Raw genomic sequence first — 21,441 nt, forward strand, 5'->3', positions numbered from 1 at the left:
CAACATCACTAAGTCATCACGTCAACATCATCACCAGTCGATATGTGATCACTAGAGCAACAACGCGTGCATTACAGAGGGGAAACAAGCCGATAAAAGGAAGCGATTGTAGGAGTTTTTTGGTCTTTAAATGCCGGAGAAACTGCTTTCAGAAGCACCGATGTAGATATTAGACACTTTGTCATGAAATAAACGTTCCAGGATCAACGCTGTCTAAATGTCACACAGCTTGTTCAGAGTTTAAGGAGCATCTGTGACCTTTTCTGACCCTCCTGCTCATTGTAGAGTTTGTCAACAGGTTATCAGCTACAAACCAGGCAATAGTGCTGAAACCGTACCACAGTGAGGAGCTGCAGCACTTAACATGATCAAGGAAACTGGAACACAACCATAAATCTACTGCAGGTCGATGAGTGGTTTAATAGAGAAGTGCAGAGTCTAGTCTAGTCTGTCATATATTACCAAGAATAACGCTGTAATCTCGACTGATTTCTTCTTCCTGACTGTGTATATATTTAAACATTCATCCAACAATGTAGTTGGCACAGCATAGATCCTCATTTAGTAGCATTTCCCACAACTTAGATGTGAAAAGACAGCATTCATTTGGAGCATCTGTCTAGAATCTTTCTGCTTGTCTAATTTAATCTGAGGACAGATATAATTATCGAGATGAAAGCAGGAGGTATGTTACATGTCTCCCGAGTATTACGAGCAAACAAAGTGTCAAAGTACATCCGTTTTTAAGGTGATAAGTAACAGTAACATCTTCCTCTCACCACATCATTGGAGGTGTCGTTTTCTGGCGTCTGAGGCGGCTCGGCGGCAGCGGGACTGTTGGACGGCATGGCAGGGAGCGGCTCTTTGAAAGCAAGTTTAGGAAGCAACAAAAAAGAAAATGGAGCGAATCAAAACATGGGAAGAGCCCTAGGAAGCACCAGGTGCTGCTCCATTCAATCAGTCGGTTGGTCCTCACCCTCTCCTGGAAGATGAAACACAGACACCGTGACGTGAGCAAACAGAGTAGAGTAACAGCAATCTGTCTGGTGTGAGTACAAAAATCATCTTTTCTTTCCAGCTATTCTCATGTTTCTCATGACTCAATCGTCGTCTTGCTGACAGTTTCCCACAAAGCAGGCAATCATAAACACTACACTGCATCAAGGCTGTGCAACAGGTGTGTGTGTCTCTGTGAATTATGCTTGATAGATGGAATTCCTGCACGTGCAGAGCAGAAAATATTCAAACTTTGAGCCTTAACAGGCTATAACACGCACACAGTTGTCCTCTGAGGAGTCTCGTCTGATAAAATGGCTGCATTGAGTGGAACAAAATCTAATTTTTCTCCCAAACATGACACAAATTTCATTTTTTTTAAACGGCTCTGGAAAAGTCAAACCAGCTCTCGTGCTCCTAAATCATTTAGTGACAGTAGAATGTTTGGGCTACTTTCATTCTCCCTGTAATTCATCCTTAAATAAACATACAGAAAAGCCTCCAAAATTTTAGGATGGCTCCCCCTCTTCCTCACGTTTAAGAAGCTGTAATAAGCAGCTGAATTTGGCTTTTCGTGTGATAACTCATGAAGCCGATTCCAGCATGCTGCGAGTTTTATTGGAGCTCCTGTAGACGAGTGGAGGGCAGCTCCGAGGACGCCGCTCAGCAGAGAGTCAACGATGTGCGACCTTGTAAGTACTTGAGCTCATATTGGCTCTCATTTCATCATCCTCTCATCTCGTCGCTCTCATTACCGTTTTCTGTTACAGTTTATTAATGACAAAAATTAGAGAGGGGGCACAACGGGAAGAGTGCACGGGGGATGGATTTATCACCAAAGAACAGGTTTTACAGGTAAAAGCCTAATTTTATAGACTCAAACTCTTTGTTTTCGGTTGTTTTGACAGGTTGTTGGCACTTAAGAATATCAAAGCTGTGGTCATCAGCAGTTTCCGTCGAGTAACTGTCAATTAGGTACGTGTCGGTTTACAATCACGCGCACTTCTCTGTGTCTAACCTAGCTGTAACACAAAAACACACCTTAGCCGCCCTAATCCAAACCTGCAGAGTTTGTGACACCTGAACAAAGGAGCTTGTTCCACTCAGGTTACAGAAAATAGAGAAACACCTGCCTGCTTATCTCACATCATGATTTGGTGGTTGATAAGGACGCCCCCGACCCGGATTTTCTGTATCACGGTATTGAAAAGTGCATCATCACACTTATAAAACAATCAAAACACACAAAAAGATCATCTGCTGGGTCGTTTTTCCAAAGTTAAGCAGAGATATTGTATTTATGCAAGGCCGGATCAAGCTGCTCTGAGGCCTTGGGGCAAAAATTCACTGAGGTGCTCTTTAAAGCCTGGTTCTCATTAGGTATAAAACACACTCTAAACTACACAAAGCTGCTGCTGAATTCCTTTATTCTGATATACTTTCCCACTATGGACTTGCTGTGCGTCAAACAATCTTTAATATTTTATTCAAACATTTAATCTCAGTGAGACACGGAGTCTTATTCTCAAGGGAGACCTGTTTTGAAACAGATTTGCAAAATATGAGTGAAGAATCCACGACATTAGCTAAAAAAAATTCAAATAAAGAACATTGATTTCGACAATATGTCACAAATAATCTGCGTTAAAGTCCTTAAATTCTATATTTTTTCCCGCAATACTTAAAAATAAGCCACAAAAATAAGTTTAACTGGAGCCAGAGCTCAGCTGAACATAAGAATCCAAGGCTTATATCGCTCATGATGACAGATGTTGGTCACAATCTGAACTAAAACAACTTAAAATGTAACACTTGCACGTGCCCAAAAGAAAAGTGGTAAGAGACTGCAGCCAATACGTCTGGCCGTGCTCACATTGTATTGTACAGTATGTCACTCCTCATCCTGTGGCCTTACATCACCTACTGTAAAGACAAAAGGACAGGCGTGGAAACTTTGCAGAAATGGGTGTACAGTATCCACCCCACCACTCCTGGGGCTCCCCACACAGGCTCCAGTTTAAATAACTCCTCCAAGTTCTGAGTATTAGGTCACAGATACACACCTCACGCTCCTATAGCAAGTTACTATACACTGATTTAAATTGTTCCAGCATTCATGCCAGCAGTGGTTTAATTTAGACCATAGTCAGAGGCCCTGGCAGAAGCCTGTACTGGTGGGAGGAGAAATAGTTGCGCAGAGAAAAACCTTCCAAGGTATGTAAAGGTCGTGAGAGTTAGGCAGTGACCAGACAGGAAGGTAGGTGACTTCTCTTCACAATAAAAGCAGCAAATACAACAGTCACGTTTTCACACTTTCCTCCACTGCAACATAAACACTAATCTGGGATCTTTTGGTTTTTACAAGCATAGAAAGACTTGTATATGTTGTCTTAAATTAAGTTGGAATTACAAAATATCACAAGTCTCTTTCCGTTTAAATAAAGAAGAATAAATTCCTGAAATCGTGTCAAGCTGAGCCCTGTCTGCAAAAATAAACTTCCAAATCACAGTAGCTATGAGCAGGAGTCAATATTTTAGAAATAATGAGTTAACATCCACTGAAACACCAATAAATCTTTGAAGAGATACCAAAAATGAGGCATCTACAACGCAAAAAAAATAAAAACTGTGGTTTAAACACTGAAAATTAAATGAAAATGTGTTAGTTTGTAACTCTGATTCTGAGTTTAGAGGTAAAAACATCCATTGTTTGTTAGTTTAAACAATTTCAAGTTGCAGAGGATTAAATTAACATCTTAACATCTGGTAACTGATTCGATGCTCGTGTCTTTTGTTTTGTTCTTTTTTTCTTCTTTGGGGTTTTGGATATCACTTTGGATTCTGGAGAAACATTACGGCTATTTATTGTATCACTTTATAAATTAATCATTTGAATATTCAGTCAATCAATCAATTCAAATCGTATGAATATCGCATTTACTAATCACTTTTCACTTTATTTTAATATGATAAAACAAGACAAAGTAAGGCCAATATAAAAACATAATGCTGATAAAACATATCATTAAGAACCAATTAAACAATTAAAATGTATATTAGTTAGAGAATAATGAATTAAAACAGTAATTATTGATCACTTGTCACAATATCTTAAAATCAGACTGTTATTAAATTTATTACTATTATTATTATTATTATAAATCCACAAACGTTTTTAATCTCGATGTTTTTGTTTGAGGCTTTTATTTTAAAAGTCTACATCGGAAGTGAATAAGTAGTTTCCGCTAGCTTAACGGCCGCCAGTTTTATGACAATTAATATTGGGAGCGACCTCAAGCGGCCTTTACCGGACAGCCTTTTATAAACAGATATAATCCCGGCGGGGGTGTGTGCGGGGCGGGCAGCGGGTGTGAGGCACGTGTCTGAGTGTGTTGCGACGATTAGCTTTACTGGGTCAGGTAAAAAACACTCACGGGGGCGCGTTTCAGACCGAATGCACTCGTTAACCCCGGTAGGCGCGCCTCCGCGGAGCGCGTCCGCGCGCTGATGTGTCTGCATCTGGTGAGTGAAGAGGACGGTGCGCTCCGGTTTAACGTTACCTGCAAGTGTCGGGGCGGGGGGGGGGGGCTGTTGGAGGAGCGGGAGGAGTGCACGCTGCACCGGACAGCGTTTAGCACACAACGTTTTTACGTAACGGTTGTCCGGTAGCTGTGATTTTCCGTCCAACGTACAAAAGAAATAACCCAAGTTCACTCGCCCTGTGTACAAACCTCTCCGTCTTCACGCGCACATCATCTGCCGAAACGGAACCAACGGTTTGGCTCCCGAGCGCGCGAGCGCTGACTTCAGGAAATGACTGTAGCGAACTTAACGGGTGCTGGTGGAACGCTCACGAGCCGAAATGAAATGTTTATATTTACCGTGTAGTGCGTCCCTCAGGCACCCGGACCCCCGACGGTCGTCACTCTCCCTCTCTCTCTCTCCCTCTCTCTCCCCTCTCGCGCTTTACCGGGAGTCTCTGTCCGCTGCTGCTGCCGGCGCGCGCACTCACAAGCTCTCTCTCCGGTGACGGTCCTGTTCGCTCTCTCACGAGCCGCAGAGGTGTATGGAACGCCAACTGTACCATAAATCGCTCCGAATTTAACGGGATTCACATTTTTTTTTAAAAAGAGCTTTTTACTCTTTTAACTACAAAAAGCGGAATATACTTCAGTTTTTTGTTTTTTTACAGCCCTCGGATAATTCTGATTTAAACAGCGCAAAATACATAAAATGGTTGCAGTACTCCAATAATTTTAATATAAAATTCACACTACAAAATGTGTAAAATAAGCCTGCTTTTTTATGGTATTTTTATGTGAAACACGCTGTTTATGCTGCAAAATGTGTAAACTACATAAAATTTTACGACACTCCATTAATTTAAATTTTTGGCACTGCATGTCATTCCAATTATTTTTTATTTAATGTTGCCTTTTTTGCCATAAAATACTAAATATACAAGCCTTTTTTTTTACAGCTTTACAGTCATTTTGATTTAAAAAGAACTTTGTACATAGTAAAATGCTGAAATACGCCCACTTTTATCGAACTCCAATAATTTTGGTTGAAAATGTTTTTTTTACGCAGTATAATGCTAATGTACGCCCAATTTTATGACACTCCAATAATTTTGAATTAATTATTCGAAATGTGAAATATACACCCCTTTTTTATAGCATTACTATAATTAAAATTAATACGGAGCATTTTACGCAGTAAAAAATGCCTAAATACACCCACTTTTATCGCATTCCAAAAATTTTTGGTCTATACAGCACCTTTCACAACGCAAAATATGTCAAATTTGCGTGTTTTTAATGGCACTCCAATGACTTTGATGCCACAAAATATGTAAAACAGGCACATTTTCATTCAATATTCCTACTTTTTTGTTAATAATATGAATCACCTTACATCTTTAGAGGGACGTTGGCCCAGATTACACCTGGCATTACAGTCCAGCAAAGTTTGAAATAGTCATGAAAATATAAGAATTCTTGTCCACAGAAACAATTTAGCTATTTTTGTCCATGCAGCTGGAAATGAAAATAACAGAGTGCGACAGGATTTTGTGAAACAGTCATGACAATAGGCGACAAAGTCAGTTTTTGGAGGTCAGAGGGTTTTGGGTGATGGAGCTACTCACCCAGCTTCGAAATCAAAGAACAAACCACAGATGTTTTCATGCAAACAAGTCATTTCTTTTTCATGGATTACTAGCTTCTAAGTCCCGTCCCGTCAACTAAACAATTAAAACACTTTGAACTCATGAACCACCACTTTGAATGTTGTGATTCAACAGTATACAGTCATACAGCCTTTATTTGTGTTTTGAAAGTGGGCTCTAACACATTCATATCTCTCTCTGATGCTAAATGCTAAGCTCTGCTACATTAAAACACCATTTCTGAGGATTAAAAACTATACACACACCACAAACACACAGACACAGCTCTGATCTACGTATTTAGGGCACAAACTAGAGAAAAGACCCAAAGCACTCACAGGTGATTTATTTTTCTGTAGCTGCAGATATGAACAAAATAAGAAGCAGGAGATTTTCAGTGAATAATGGACTCTCTTACACAGAATAAAACAGTTTTCAGACTCTACTGGTAAGACAAAACCTACACAGAAACACAAACTACCATAAGAACTTGACCAAATACAACCTCCAAATATGGTCTGCATCTATTAAGATCTATTTAAGATCTCATATGTTTAGTTTATAGTGAGCTGTGTTTGTAAAGTAGTGTTTATTATCTATAAGATATTCCATCTGCTGCAGAGTGGAAACATGGGCTGCCATGTCTGCTTTGATTCATAAAGAAGACTCGAAAAACATGTTAAATATCCTTTTTATTCTCCTTTGTGCCCTGTATGTTCCTTGATGTTTGCAGTGTTCACAGATGAATCATTTTTTTTAATTGTTCAATTTATAGTTGTTTTTTAAACAAACTTTACTTATGGAAGAGACTAAATTAGGAAACACGTCTTGCATGTTATCAGTATGGGTTCACAAATTAATCACTTCTTAATCAAACACGTTTACAAGCTGATGCAGTGTACCGATTTCCACCTTTTAATGATTCCTTAGAGACGATTATGGCTGTTCTCTGCGACTATCATGTACCCACACAGAGCACAAACTGGTCAACAACTCCTTTATCATCTCATCTTTAAGGATGCCCAAAATGTTGCAAATAACTCCACGAGAAGAGGAACAAATTCCTCTAAAATCAACACTATTTGTTGAAAATAGAAGAGTTTCTAAATGGTTATGTGCTGTTTTTCTGTGCTGTATGTTATGGGTTAATAATAATCACTTTAATATTTGTTTTTTTATATGTTGTTGTTGACAATTTTCTATTAAATTGGAGGGAATTAATCATTGATTACTTGTTTTTATTTCCCTAAGGTTAAGAAAGTGGCATTTACGAGCACAGTAAGAATAAAACCTTTACAACAGAGCATTATAATGCAATTGCAGGCTCTCCAAGTGTGTGTTTATTAGTTTATAGTATCTGTTAACAATTGCAGCTCCCCTCATAAAGACATACTTGACTACATTTTTGGATTCAACTCGTCATCTGTTTTTTACAACGACGCTCATTTATGGGCCGTAACAAGATAAGATTTTAAAACTCTTTGATTGAAGCTGCACGTTCTCCCTCATTTTGCGTCCAATCAAAACACCCATAAATCCACCGGAGAGCATGTTTGAAAAAGATCTGCTCATGGCAGCCGCTGCAGGAATGAATAAGCAGACAATGAGCCTGTGGATGTGTGTCCCGTGCAGGTGTGCGGTGCACAATGCACTCTGTGGGATGAAAAAGAGTCCCACCTGCTCACCTCGGAGCCAGGTTAATGTTTGGCTATGCTGACAATCACTAAAAAGGTAAGATAAGCTCCTTCGGGGGCAGCCTGAAGCCACACAGGTTGAATTATTACCTAAATCTTACATGATGTCCATCTTAACAATCACAGGTTTAAAAGTTGCACATAGTTTCTATTTTAGCTTTTCAGAGGCTTGAGAAGGTATGACTTTCTAGTTTTGATAAACATTTGGCTCACTTCTTGTAAATGTCCGCCCTACACTTGTGTAGAACACAGTTATTTGTCTCTCAGCACACTGACCTGTTTTCTTGTTTGGCTGGTTCTATTGTTGCTCCTTTCCCCTCAAGTTGTTCAACAGGTGACGTCTACAACAAGTTGATACCTGCTCCCTAACGGTTGCAGACACCTTATATTAGATCATTTAGAAAAAAACAGTAAATTAAGCATCAGTACACCAGGGAAACTTTAGGAAAATCCTTACTCACCCCGTGCATTCGTACTGTCTCACGCAGGCTTTATAAACATGGACAACCTGGTGAAAATTTTTTACTTGAAAAATGGGACAAAATACTGATATGACACGACTTTATTTAACAGCTGGACACTCTGGCATTGCTAAACATGGCATTTATATATCTATATATATATATAGATAGATATATCCATCCCTTTGAAAGTATGCCACAAAGAATTAATGCAAAACCTTTTACTAGCAGGGTGTACGTAATAAAGTGGCCGATGGGTGTATATTAAATGAGTCTGCAGTCAAAAGAGAGCTCTTGCTGTTCAGGAAACACGACCCAAACAAGAAAGAGTCAGTGGAAAACAGATGAAAACTCCATCAAACAAGGTAATCCAGAGGTGTGGCAGAAGATGTTGGTGGTTCCCAGTCAGCCATGTAGCAATCTAGTAAATCTAAATGTTATTTTAAATTTGCAACAAAAAGGCTAAAGTAAAAAGAAAAAATATGTATTAATGCATGTGTTTGTTAGCATATGTCATCAGAAAAGAAAAACCTTAACAAAGACTGCAAAGTCAGCAATTATTTTGATTATTGACTAATAATCTGATTGTTTATTAGACTCGACTTACCTAAAAAATAGAAAGTATAACACATTAAGAGTTGTAATGAGGTGCTGATCACTGGATAAAACTGTGTTGGTTTGGGTGTGTGACTCTTTTCTAAAAGTTTCACTAAGTTCAACCCACAAATACTCATGATTCACACTGACGGATGAATTAAATCTGTAAAATGACTGAATGAACCGCTCCTTCGGCTCTCGGATCGTGTAAACGTTTGATTCCTCGAGTGGATTTCCTCTCCAGAGGAGAAGTTTGACCTCTGAGAAGAGAAAGGTGCGCTGATCTTCACTCCACAGGGTCATAACTGCCCTGGTTATGGGTGTGGGACATGGCGAGTGGGGTGGGGGTTTATTTATAGCAGCCACTGAGGTCACCAACAACAGACCGCCTCCATGAATTTTGTTCAGACAATAGCTCACACCCCCTCGTTATGTGACATGTGACCTCTGAAGGAAACTCATGGGAAACACGAGATCTGCTCATCCATATTAATGAAGACGTTAAATCAGGCTGAAAGTTTAAGTCTCTTTCCAAACTCTTCTGATCATTTCGCATGAAAATGTGGGACTTCTCATGTTTAGATGCTTTAATGGTTGGATTTTTAAGGCTGCACTGGGAGAATATAAATACAGTTATGTATAACCTTAATTAAACCTATGTACTGTGTATAAGTGCAACTTTGAGGTACTTTTCGATTGGTTTTGTACTTTTATCGGCACCGTGTTCGTGTTCGTCTCTTCTGCAAAGACTAGTCACACAAACCAGGTTAAAGTTGACTTTCTAACAAATGTGAAGTGTTTAAAACAAGATGAACATGTCTCCCACAAGTTTCCAGCATTAGTCCTTCAGTAGTATTTAGTTTCTTTGGATACAGCAGCAACAAAAACAAGGCTTTAAAGTCAACAGATCTTAAACCTGACTACCTACTTTCTGCGTTTGATCTTAGGTCCAATGTAAGAAATGATAGAAATGCACCGTATGTAAGATATAAGCTGATTTAGCTCCACCTTAACAATAAAACACTATTTGAGGATTTTAAATCAGCAATTGTACCACAAGCCTGATAAAAAAATAACATTTCAGGGTCAATTTTCATAAGGATTACCCTTTTCTTGCCTTAAGGCTCTGTATTTGGACCCCTCCTTTTTTAAAATCATCTATAAGCTCCTCCTTGGTCAGATCATCTGATACCATGGGCTTGATTTCAGCTCTACTTCAGCCCCAAACCATCCACTAAACTCCCCAAACCCCCACGGTTAACCTCCTATGTGACAACAAAGTCTGGCCGGTCCATTAACGAACCTGCAAACTCAACAGCAACAAAAGACAAACTCTCTTTTGAGTCTCACATTTTTTTTTAAATCTCAAAAACATGTCCAGACAACAGCCGTAAGCCCACCCCCAGAGTCTATTATCCATGTCTTCATAACCACATCTCTCCAAATCTTTTTCACCCTCACATTTAGCACAGAATCATCCTTCTCACCAGCACCAATTTGACCTCCTTCACCTTTAACACCTCGTCCAAGAACCCCGACCGTCTGACACTGGCTTGCTTTCCAATCCCCACACCGGTCTACTAACCTGTGGACACTTATATTGTTGCAGCCCCAACTCTGTGGCATGTTTACCCAGCAAATATTTCCCTGTGCCTCACCCCTGGAAAGCTTCAAAACCTAGCTCTGCTTTCCCAACACTCTTTATAGCCATTTGTGGTTTTTTTCACTCTTTTGTATCAAGCATCTTTAGGTCTTGACCTTTAGGCCATAGTCACATTTATTATCATCGGTCTGATTCAACTTGTCTTGATACTTTCTTAGCACTTTACAGCATTTTTCTTTTAACCCGTTGGGAGGGGATTTAGTTCTTCAGCTGTTTATTTGCTCCGTTTTAAAAACCTCAAACTAAGTTGAAGAAACGATTTGGTGAAAGATCAGATTTCTTTCCCCCCAAAACACAACTGGGTTTACTAAAATGGTTGATTTTTCTTTTTAGGCCACTGGGTCATGTTGTCCAAAAAAAGATAGTGTTTTCTTAGGATGAGCTTCCTTTCCACAACTGACCCAGAACTTTATTTAATCACAGAAAAATCAAACTCTCCCACTCTGCCACAACCTCACTGGATTCAGGAAAGCTGTACCCCAGATAAGGGATATCCAGGAATTTTACAAATGGATCCCTTTCCAGGAATAAAGGCTGGAGTGTGGTTTCCACAGATTTCTTACATTAAATGCGTTTGTTTTGCCAAACTGCGGAGTCGAACAGATCAGAAGGGAATAAAGAACTGAGGTCATGGAAGAGATGTTTATATGTTGCTGTGCAGCCATGAATCAGAAAGCAAAGGTCGCAGAGACACATGAAACTCATAGTTTGACGATAAATATCATTTATTACAGATGAAGCACAGATCCACACTTTTCACTCACAACGTCAGCTCGAGCAGGTTCAGAGCTGGAGGAGTTTACAGTTTCATGTCAGGATTCATCTGTCTAGTCTGACTCGATTCCTCTCACTTGCCATCACACATACGCACCGAAACATTAGCTCATTCATTTATTAAATCACTCATACAGTCAGTCATTCTATGCAGAGTGGAAATGCGATAATCCCACTTGCAGGCAGTCGCGTCTCTGGCAGTGAAAACAGAAGGAAAACCAATGCATAGAAGTCTAAAACCGCAGAGAGCAGCTTCTGGACTCAAACCTACAGTTTACCTCACAGCTGTTGAATGCGATTACACAAAATAAAACTTTGGGTTATGCTGGATTTGCATGCTAATGCTTTGGGTTGCTGGGTTTGGTTCCACAGAAAACTACAGAACTTCAACTCCCAAATTGCCCTGCATTTCACAGAAAGCTTGAACAAGAAAAACACAAAAAAGAAGCAGGAACGAGTGTGGAGTTGGCTTTGCCAAGCAGTGCTCAGACACTGGAAGAAAATAAATTACAACGACAATACTAGATTTAGACGTCCTTCAATAAGCTGATTTAATAATTTAGTTATTTTATAAAAGGAGAAAAGTGAGAAACTACAACTAGCGAAAAGCACTTTGTTTTGCTGTATATAGTTATATACTTACTTCAGCTCAATTCTGAGCACCTAAAAATGCTTTTCACCACTGAAACAGTCACTAGGACTGATTACTTTAAACTTTGGTAGAAAAAGACAAATTTCTAGAGGAAACGGCATCGAAAGGAGTTATAGTTCACATCAAACCCATGTTTCAGGGTTTATTTCTTTGATTCAAAGACACCACCTTCAGCTCATCTGTGTGGATGTAAAATGAGCACGAGCAGGTTTTAATATCTCAAAACATGGAGACTTACACTTAAAGAGACAGCTTCCAAACTTTCAGCTTAAAACTAAACCCATGTAACCGTTCACAGAGGCTCGATCCTGACCTAAAGAGGCCAAATGTTTCTCAAGCAAAAGCAAAAATTAGAGAAAATCAGATTTAAAAAAAAAAAAGTTGATTCTTTGTGGTATCAGAGGTTTATCTTGGGATCCAGGGCAAGTCAAGGCAAGAACACATATGCATTGTTGGGAGGATTGAAATTTAATTCTTCAACTGGCGGAGGAAAGCGTTTTGCAAAAACTGACCCTGTTGATGCCAAACACACACACACACACAAACACACACACACACACAGCAGTAATCAGATATCTCCTCTTTGACTTCAGTACCGAGATACGCAGAGAGGTCTGGACAACCTGAGCTGCCATACCAGCACCCATGGCTCCGTTCTCATCTTGGCATGATGGTGGACGACATGACAACTCCTCTGAAGTGAGGCCAAAATACAATTCAAGATGAAAGAAAGAGACATCTCTGGGTATTTTACTTGGGCAGAAACGATAATCTGAATGAGGAAACCTCCAGCAGAATTAGGCTTGGTTTATGCTCATATTTGGGTAAAAGCAGCACCCACTTCCACAATATTTTGGCTCCACTTCTGGAGGAACTGGCACATAGACAGGTCTCGACTCTGCATCGCCTCAGCCAGACGGGGCAGCTTGGTGGGGAACACCCCATTAAAGCTTAATGTCTCAGCAGGATCTGACCACACTCATATACACAAGAACACTAAATCAAATGAGTACATGGCGAAAAACAAATCAAATCAAAGCAATAAATAGTAAGCACACAGTGCCAAAACGTAAAACTTTACAGCTCGTCGCTCTTTCTTTTGGCTTTCTTTACTTTTTCCTCCGATTTTTCTCTCCTATGTGGTTACATACAACATCTCCACCCTGATCCTGAAACTTTCCTGCAGGTTTATCCTTCACGAACATCTTTCTTTCTCCTCACGACGTCCCTCTCACTTACTCAACCCCGACACACTTCAACAAAGCAGAGCACACACGCATGCTACAGTACAAATCAGTAGGTTTAGATTCCTCATTTAGCTATGCATGTTCAAATCAAAACAACAGAAAAACAAAAACAACAACACAGTGACAAGACACACAGAATCACAGCTATACATCAGTAGGGACCCAGCGGCCATTTGGTGTCCAGCATTGTGATTGGTTGATTGGCAGAGGAGCTCTAATCCCCCCGCTGTCTAACGATGAATATTAGAAGATACACTGCAGTCCCAGCAGGGTCAGTTGTCTTTGGCTGTGATGAAACATCGCTCTGAGAAGACAGGAAGCATTCAGTCAGGCAACTATTTTAGCAAATAACCCCCACCAAAGTGCATTTTGGGGTGTTACACTCTTTTAAATACAGCATCAGCAAACAAGAACGTGCGTGAGAACTACTTGAGCTTTAGCTTTGCATCTTCATAAAATATAAAGTACTGTGCAAAAGACTTTAGCCACGCCTCGTTTCTTTATATGTTGTCAGAAAAACAGGAAATAGTAAAATGCAGTATATAAGAAAACTGCACAATTCTGTACAAGGAGCTTTAAAGTGAATATCTGCTCTGAGCTCCTTTATCCTCCAACACAGCCTGAACCCTCTCAGACGAGCTTTCTGTCCTTTCTTTAAGAAGTCTTCAGGAATAGTTCTCCAGGCTTCTTGAAGGACATCCCAAAGCTCTTCTTTGGATGTGGGCTGCCTTTTGTTGCGTTCTCTGCCAACATGATCCCACACTGCTTCAGTAATGTTGAGCTCCGGGCTCTGGGGAGGATTCATCCCTCCATCAGACCTGCTGCCACTGATTTTCAGTCCACTTCTTGTGTCCTTTGGCACAGCTCAGCTCCCTGTTTCCCTTCCTTAAGAACGGCTTCCTGACAGCCACCCTTCCATGGAGCCCATTTCTGATGAGGCTTGGGCCAACAGCAGATGGATCAGCTGAAGGTCCAGATGCATCTCTCAGCTCCTGTGTCAGGTCTTTGCTGGATGTTTTCCTCTTTCTTAAGGACATCACTTTCAGATCCTGTTCATCTGCTGTAGATAGTTCTTTAGGCCTGACACTTCTTCTTTTGTCCTCCACTTGTCCAGTTTCCTCAAATGTTTTAAGGACACACTGCACACCATGCTGAGATATGCCAAGTTTTCAGCTAACAGCTCTTTGGGAATCACCTTGTTGCTGCAGAAATCCTGTTTTCTGTCTGTCACACTGTGTTATCTTTGCTGTTTTTCATAGATGTAACTAAAGAAATGGAACAGATGATGTGTCTCTGTGACAGGCTGCTGGGAACAAAGTGCCTAAAAGAAACAATTTAAAATGAGTTGCTTGCCAAGTTAGGAGTTTTTTTATGCTTGAATGATTCATTCATCATCAGTGTTGACTGACTTAATTCAAAGAACCGAGGGGTGAATCAAGACTTTTGCACAGAACTTTATCAATAAAATCATTCCTTAAAAAAGGTAAATAGTTTTAATGTGTAAAGAATAGGTAAAAAGACCTTATAACAGCTGTAACATTTGTGATCCCCGTCCTAAATGTATCGAACTACTTTAACTGGCTGTCGCTGCAGCCTTTGGTTTACTACTGGACTTAAATTCAAAATAAAGCAAATCTGATCTGATCTGAGGGACGCAGAATAACTGCCTGGGAGGCCTGTGCAAACAAGTTAAAAGATGAATAAACAAGTTGTTGAGTCATCTAGTTTTTTCCATAAAGTTTTTTTGAAAGATCTGAGAATAGGCCGAGTTCGTCTCATCCTGTTATTGTACAAAGTACTAAAAAAGGCTTTAAACATTTACAAAATAACTGACTTAGGTTGTTTTTTATGTATTTTTTGATCCCATTATGCGTTTAAAACAAGAGATAACATGAGATTACTTACTTTTTCATTCATGACTTGCCAGCATTTTACCCTGCTAACAGGAAAGGAAAGTTTAACTGGCAGTTAACACAGAACAGTTCAGGCTGAAACTAAAACAAGGGAAGCAGGTTTCATTAAAAACAAGACCAGTTCTTAGGATAGAAATGTAAAACAAGACTGAACGTGGCAGGTGCTATTCAGTCTTCTTCAGACTTAACTGTGCTGAACCCGTATTCTTTGTATTCTAATGAGCGTTAACGCTGAGCCAAGGGAGCAGACCAGGAAGTGGTTTCACCACTTCTCCTCTGCAGGCAGTCCTCTCGTAAAGAGGAGGGGCTCCATAAAGCTCAGCTAATGAGATGGCATGTTAATGAAGCTAACTACACAGGAGAGCACCTGGAGAAGGAGTTGCATGCAGGAACGGCCAGTGGACGCACGTTTAAAGTCTTAAAGAGGTGACGATGTTCTCTAAAGGGAATCTTTCACGTGCAAAAAGCCGAAGAGGAATCAGAATACTTGGAGTCAGATGTGAGTAGTATGTTTAACTACATGTTCACAAGATTCAAACGGAAATGTTCCACTTTCTGTTGAGCAATCGCTGATTTATTGTTTCCCACTGACCCTGTAAAATCTGTTAATACAGATTAAAGGTGCTTCCTAACCCGCACAGGTGTTTGTAATCATGGTGGCTTTTTAACTAGCTATGCAAATTGCTGCAGTGAGATTTTATCAATATGATTAATAATAACTTTTTTCCCTTTCTTAATATCATGTTTCAGGATATCGATACACTAAAAATAGCCGCTCTGCAAAACGAGAATCTTCAATTTGGACACTTTAAGTGCACGTTGCATTCAATACAGTTAAATGTGTATTTTATTACCTTTTTATTTGGGTAAAGTACATCCCTGCAGCACTCTCTTTTAAAAGAGAGAGCTGAAAAACTTAAGTTTTAATATGATTTTTCAGGATTGACAGAGACTCCAAAATGGATCTGAAGTTGCTTTCAGCTGTGAAAACATCAGTAGTTGTTGTTGACACCTTTGGACTCAACTCTAACTTTCAGTTTAACAAGCAGCTTTATTTAGAAGTTCATCTCGTTGTTTTATGTATGCTCTGCATTATATATTAAAAGGTAAACGATTATGAATGTATTCACTGACATCATCTCAATAAATATGTTTCATGTTAGTTTTTGTATCTGCTTTGTTGAAGATAAGAAAATAATTAAGTGGGGAAAAGAGATTGATTTACCTCTGTCCTTCCCATTCAGCAATCTCTCCTCATCCTCCCGACTTTCATCTGATCAGAATCAGAGTAAAGTCAACGTGTAGTTAAATTTTCATTGTTTTCTAAAAAGCATGATTTGGTTTTAAAGTATAAATGCTCAGAGAACACGTGTGGGATGCAGACGTACCAGAGTGCAGCTCTTTGACCAGTGAGGAGACGGTGTTGGTGATGGAGTCAGCTGCCACCAGAAGATCATTCCTCAGGTTTCTTCTCGGGCCTAAAAAGGAAAAGGCTTATAATAAGTGCCAGACTGGCACAACATTAAAAAACAAACAAAAAACATACATCCACTGATGTGAAGCTTTTTTTTTTTTCCACCCTTAATGCCACAGATGAGCCAAACCCTGATGTGTTATAAAAGTCAGAATAAATAATATCAAGAGATGTAATTGTGACCCAGAAATATCTTCTTCATGTCAGAGTGAAGATTTTCCAGTGCACCAAGAACTGGTAAATAGGCTGGATTTGTTGAAAGTCGATACGCTGTGTGACAGATAAACGTCACAATTGGAAATATTTAGCTGTAAAAGTGTGACCTTTTGTCTGAAAAACATCGACAGGTGTTTATTCTTTTTAGTCTGTGTCTTAGTTTCTGTCTCAAACTGTTGAAAAGGAGGGTTTTTGGCCGATGGGACTAGAGAAAAGTTAATTAATCAAATAAATTCACTCACTGCCTAAACGTCCTCCAAACACAGACATTAAGATGGAAGAACAGCAAGAAAGAAGCGGTTTTTTTTGTTTTTTTTTCAGCAAGTCAAGAAGACATTTCTAAAATCAAAGATCACGTAAAAGTGTGTTTTTCATCATTCTTTTTTCCATTAAACGGAAAGCAGAAACATATTCACACAGTCATAGATGTGCATCTCGTCTCTGGTCCTACCTTGAGCAAACGCCTCTTGTACATCCCCTCCCACCCCGGCGAGGGAGTCTTGAGGCGGGTACATGTGCGCTTGTGGCGATGCGGCCCCGACAGAGCGGACGGTTGATGGGCTCGGCCAAGAGGGAGAGGCGTGAGAAGAGCCAGCTGCCTGCGCCTGCGACATCAATTCAGGATGGTTGTTACATTTAGTTAGTAACATTCAACTCAACCGATTTCATATTTGTCGTTTTTATTGTAACAGGAAGCCAGTGTGACAAATAAAGTCACAGCCGGTTTCATTCGAAACAGACTTATTTGGGGCTGAATCCCACTTTTACTCCAGTGTGTCCAACAAAAGGAGCAGAAACTTACTGCCTGTCGCTGTTCCTCATCCTACACGGGCAGCCGGAAACAAAGAGGAAGGAAAAGGATGGAAAGGAGGATGTCAGAAACGGTCAGAGCCAGAAAAAGGGAAATCATAAAGGAGGAAAAAGCAGTGAGGAAAGTGTTACTGCAAGGACAGAAGCAGGGAGATGCAGGAACAAGGGAAACTTTGCCCTCTAGTGTGTGACCACACAAACATACTGAGGACGATATTCAGGGTGTGTGAGTGTGTCACCTTGAGCAGCTTCATCAGTCCCTCCAGCTGTACCATCAGCTCCCTCCTGCTCTCTTGTAGAGATGACATCCTCTGCTCCAGTTCATCTTTCCTCTGTCTGCAACACACACAAACCAACATTACTGTCACATGAATAAAATAACCGAAGCACAAAGAGTCACTGAGGGCCGACGCTGGAGAGCAGAGAATATCAGAAAATCCACTCAGCTACCAGAGAGAACCATAGCTCCGAGATTAGATTCATACTCTTCATGTCATGAATCTTCACAGCCAATTTAATTCATAATAATTCACACTCAGCCGCATCTCTATGGCCGTCTTCATTCTGATGAGGTTAACTGATTCTATTAAGCACAAAATGAGAGACTGACGTTACTAAAAAGGTTTCTGAGATCACAATCAGCCTTGAATGACTTAAAATGAGAGCCGTTCTAAAGGGAAAATGAAATCCTGAATGTATTTGATGTAGAAAGTGATTACTTCAAAGAAAAGGGGAACATTTGGCCTGAAATCCTTGACAAGCGAGCATTTGTTTCTGGGCTAAATGGTTAGGGAACAAACAAGAGATCATCAGTCTGGAGCAAGCACCAAAACACTGAAACCAGATAAGACGAATCTACATAAAACTGCCAGCTTCTTACACTCAGTGCTGATATGATACTTTCTGTTGGCAGGGTTTTTCGATCTATTTTAAGAAACAAAGAGGTCAGAATATATATACAAAGAAACACAGAGGTGTTTACAGTAGATTTTTCCCTAAACAGTATGCGGTCTGAAGGGAACATTAAAGCAAGAGCACAGCTCTTGTCTTTCATTCCTGGCTTCTCTTCACACGGTAATAATACAAATGAACAAATAAACAATTAAAATAATAGTCTGACTCATGCAGTAAAAAGAGCTCCATGTTAATTTGATTCCAGAGCAACGCTTCCGCAGGAGGGTTGCCAGAAGTATCCACTTTATCAATATTACTTGAGATTTATTGTGCAGGGTTTTCTCCAACAACAAACTCTTGAAAAACAGATTCCCATTTGTAATACAACTAGCAACGTAGCTCCCAAGCTGGCTAAATAGAAACAGTAAACACTCTTAAGATGGGCAGTATTGTATTGAATTTGGGTATAATCCAGTTAACACAATAAAAATAGAATTTAGCCCCAATCAGAGAGCGTAGAACCGTTTTTAAACCTGAAGTATTGTGTCTAAATGCAGGTACAAAAAAGGCGAGGAAAGCCTGTAAGCTACAGTAACCTGAGAGGAATCCTGCAGGCTGTGCTGGACCACAGTTTCCGATAAGCACAACATTCTGAGATAATTAGACTAGTTAATTATTTTTTGACAGGACCACAGATGTCAATCTCGTCTTTTGCCGTCTACGAGTTTGTTGCTGCCTGTTTCGGAGCCTCCGTGTGAGACGTTACAGTCTGTAAACGCGTTTCTGTAAAGGAAAGTGAGCTGTGCCGTAAACTGTAGCCCCAAGTGCAGCTCCCTCATTAAAAATCAATTGGAGCTGAAGCCACAAAAAACCCCACAAATACTATAGAGTCATTTGACTAAATGGGACTAGAAGAACACAAAAGAGATATTATAGCAAGTGTTAGTAGGGTTGTTGACTGGTGTAAAAGGAGATATTCAAACTGTACTCAGTATATTTCATATAACTAACAAACTAAGGATGAAAAACTTGGACTCATGAACTCTGAGGCACATTGCCTGTAAAATCATCAAGTGCATACAGCCCATAATGCAGCACTTTCAACACAGTTAACACAAGAGTTCATTGTAAAAATGGTGGCAAATGAAATGCCACATAAATCAAGTTTGAAAGGTGTAGGGAAGACATCAAGGAGAGGTGTTTGCAGAGATTATTCTATGTTCAATTGTCTACAGAAGAATGTTGTTTTTATGGCTTTTGGTGTGTGGTTAAAATGGATTAAAGTCACAATAAGGGATCAGGTGTGGCTTATGACTTTCTTTGAGGTATCAAAGTGCGTCCCGATTCTTTTTTTTAGGACCATTTCAAGCCCTCAAACTTAAAACTCAAACGTCTCAGTCGAGTCTGTGAAGATTTAATAGTTAGGCTTAGAGTGGAGGTGGGGACCGTGTCACTCCATTTTGCACAATTTAAAGCCAGTATGAGTTGAATTAGAAAACGTTTGACTTCGGCATCCCCCCGAGTGGTTCAATTAAAGCCGACAAATCTGAGAAAGAAGCTAAAAAGATAAACATGGCCTCGAAGGAGCTCCGTTTAACCCTTTAATAACAGTAGCCGCTACGCCTGTTGATTATTCCTGAGACCACACATTTCGAAGTCCCACTCTTTATTCTTTGAGTTTTGGTTTTTAGCGGACAGCATAAATATGTTATGTTTCCGTTGAGGCTTTTTTGGATAAACTGACCATCTGTTACTGCCATCTGCCATTAAGAAGTCTCCCTCTGAGCTGAAAAACACAGCAAATTTCCCGCCAACTGCAACCTACAGCGTGGCACAACGCAGAAAACATGCTGCAGGGACTGAAAACTTTGTTTTCGGTCATCTATCTTATGGGAATGACTCACAAACCTGCAAATAAAACAGAAAAACACATATTCCTCATAGTTTTAGGCAGGCTAATTGCAGCTGGAGTTTACCTGAGCAGGCGAAGCTCGGCCAGCAGCGTTGGGTTGGTGCTTCCCTTCTCCGGGCTGGGCTGGCATGCTGCGTCATGCTCTGCACGAAGATGTTTGATCTCTGCCAAGATCTCTCTAGGAAATAATAAAAAATAAAAAAAACACATTAGTCAGCAAAGGCTGGGCAGCATTATCAACAGAGTGAAAAGACAGGGCAAGAACACACCCCACTGCAGATTCTTCCTTTCATCATAAGAATGGACATGTTTCAGCCACAGAGGATATGAATACTGATATGCATCCACGAATAACACAGACTCAGGTGGGTTTAAAGCTTGTTTGAGCACTCTTTTGGACAATAGAAATGCATAAAACATAACATCAGGCAAAATAGTAAAGTCTCAGACATAAGACACATTACTAAATTGCTTAACTTCTCCCCTTTGTGTGACCACTGATCTCTCAAACATGGGTTAAAACTGGATCATGCTGTAGTGGAGGACGTGTCGGCACACGTTTTCTTTACTCTGAATAGTTAAAGGATCACCAAATGGTTTAAATTACAGATAAAACACTCCTTTTCGTATTTCAAGCAAGATTACAGTCGTATCTTTATTTTGTAAAACATTAGGTTTAGCAACAGGAAATGAGCCCTCGTGACTTTAGATAAAATAACTGCAAAAGCCTTTCACACCTAAGACCTAACCCAGCCAGGGGGGTTCCTCTGAGCATCAGCTTGACATTCCACAGATTAAAATACTTGATAAATATAAAGCAGGAAAGAAACAGTGAAGGTTAAGGTCAGATCTTGAAGACTAAGAAAGCTTTGACTTGTTGTATAGTTAGAGAGGCAAATAAAACAGCAATCAGAAGAAAAGTTTCCTCTATTCTCACCACAAAAATCAGCCTTAAAAGATTGCAAACC

The 21,441-nt window shown here is 40.0% G+C and overlaps 2 protein-coding genes across 15 annotated transcripts in view; both read right to left on the reverse strand.

The window, feature by feature from the left end:
- Positions 1 to 5,053, reverse strand: part of dnmt3aa (DNA (cytosine-5-)-methyltransferase 3 alpha a) — a 60,153-nt gene extending 55,100 nt beyond the window's left edge. For all 10 annotated transcript variants that reach the window (XM_075459286.1, XM_075459285.1, XM_075459284.1 and 7 more), the window contains exons 1-2: positions 4,878 to 5,053; positions 780 to 982 (exon numbers count right to left, since the gene is read on the reverse strand). In XM_075459286.1, coding sequence (XP_075315401.1) covers positions 780 to 848 — 69 coding nt within the window. In that variant the 5' untranslated portion in view covers positions 849 to 982; positions 4,878 to 5,053. The remainder of the gene's footprint in view (positions 1 to 779; positions 983 to 4,877) is intronic.
- Positions 5,054 to 11,288: 6,235 nt separating this feature from the next.
- dtnba (dystrobrevin, beta a) overlaps positions 11,289 to 21,441 on the reverse strand; it is a 35,014-nt gene continuing 24,861 nt past the window's right edge. For 3 of the 5 annotated variants that reach the window (XM_075459755.1, XM_075459754.1, XM_075459753.1), the window contains 8 exons: positions 20,538 to 20,651; positions 17,907 to 18,003; positions 17,660 to 17,680; positions 17,309 to 17,462; positions 16,556 to 16,645; positions 16,393 to 16,440; positions 15,160 to 15,193; positions 11,289 to 13,558 (listed from right to left, as the gene is read on the reverse strand). In XM_075459755.1, coding sequence (XP_075315870.1) covers positions 15,186 to 15,193; positions 16,393 to 16,440; positions 16,556 to 16,645; positions 17,309 to 17,462; positions 17,660 to 17,680; positions 17,907 to 18,003; positions 20,538 to 20,651 — 532 coding nt within the window. In that variant the 3' untranslated portion in view covers positions 11,289 to 13,558; positions 15,160 to 15,185. The remainder of the gene's footprint in view (positions 13,559 to 15,159; positions 15,194 to 16,392; positions 16,441 to 16,555; positions 16,646 to 17,308; positions 17,463 to 17,659; positions 17,681 to 17,906; positions 18,004 to 20,537; positions 20,652 to 21,441) is intronic. The other 2 variants (XM_075459756.1, XM_075459757.1) reach the window with 2 other exon arrangements.

This window comes from Odontesthes bonariensis, chromosome 24, assembly GCF_027942865.1.
Source record: "Odontesthes bonariensis isolate fOdoBon6 chromosome 24, fOdoBon6.hap1, whole genome shotgun sequence".
In the NCBI taxonomy this organism is placed as follows: Eukaryota; Metazoa; Chordata; class Actinopteri; order Atheriniformes; family Atherinopsidae; genus Odontesthes; species Odontesthes bonariensis.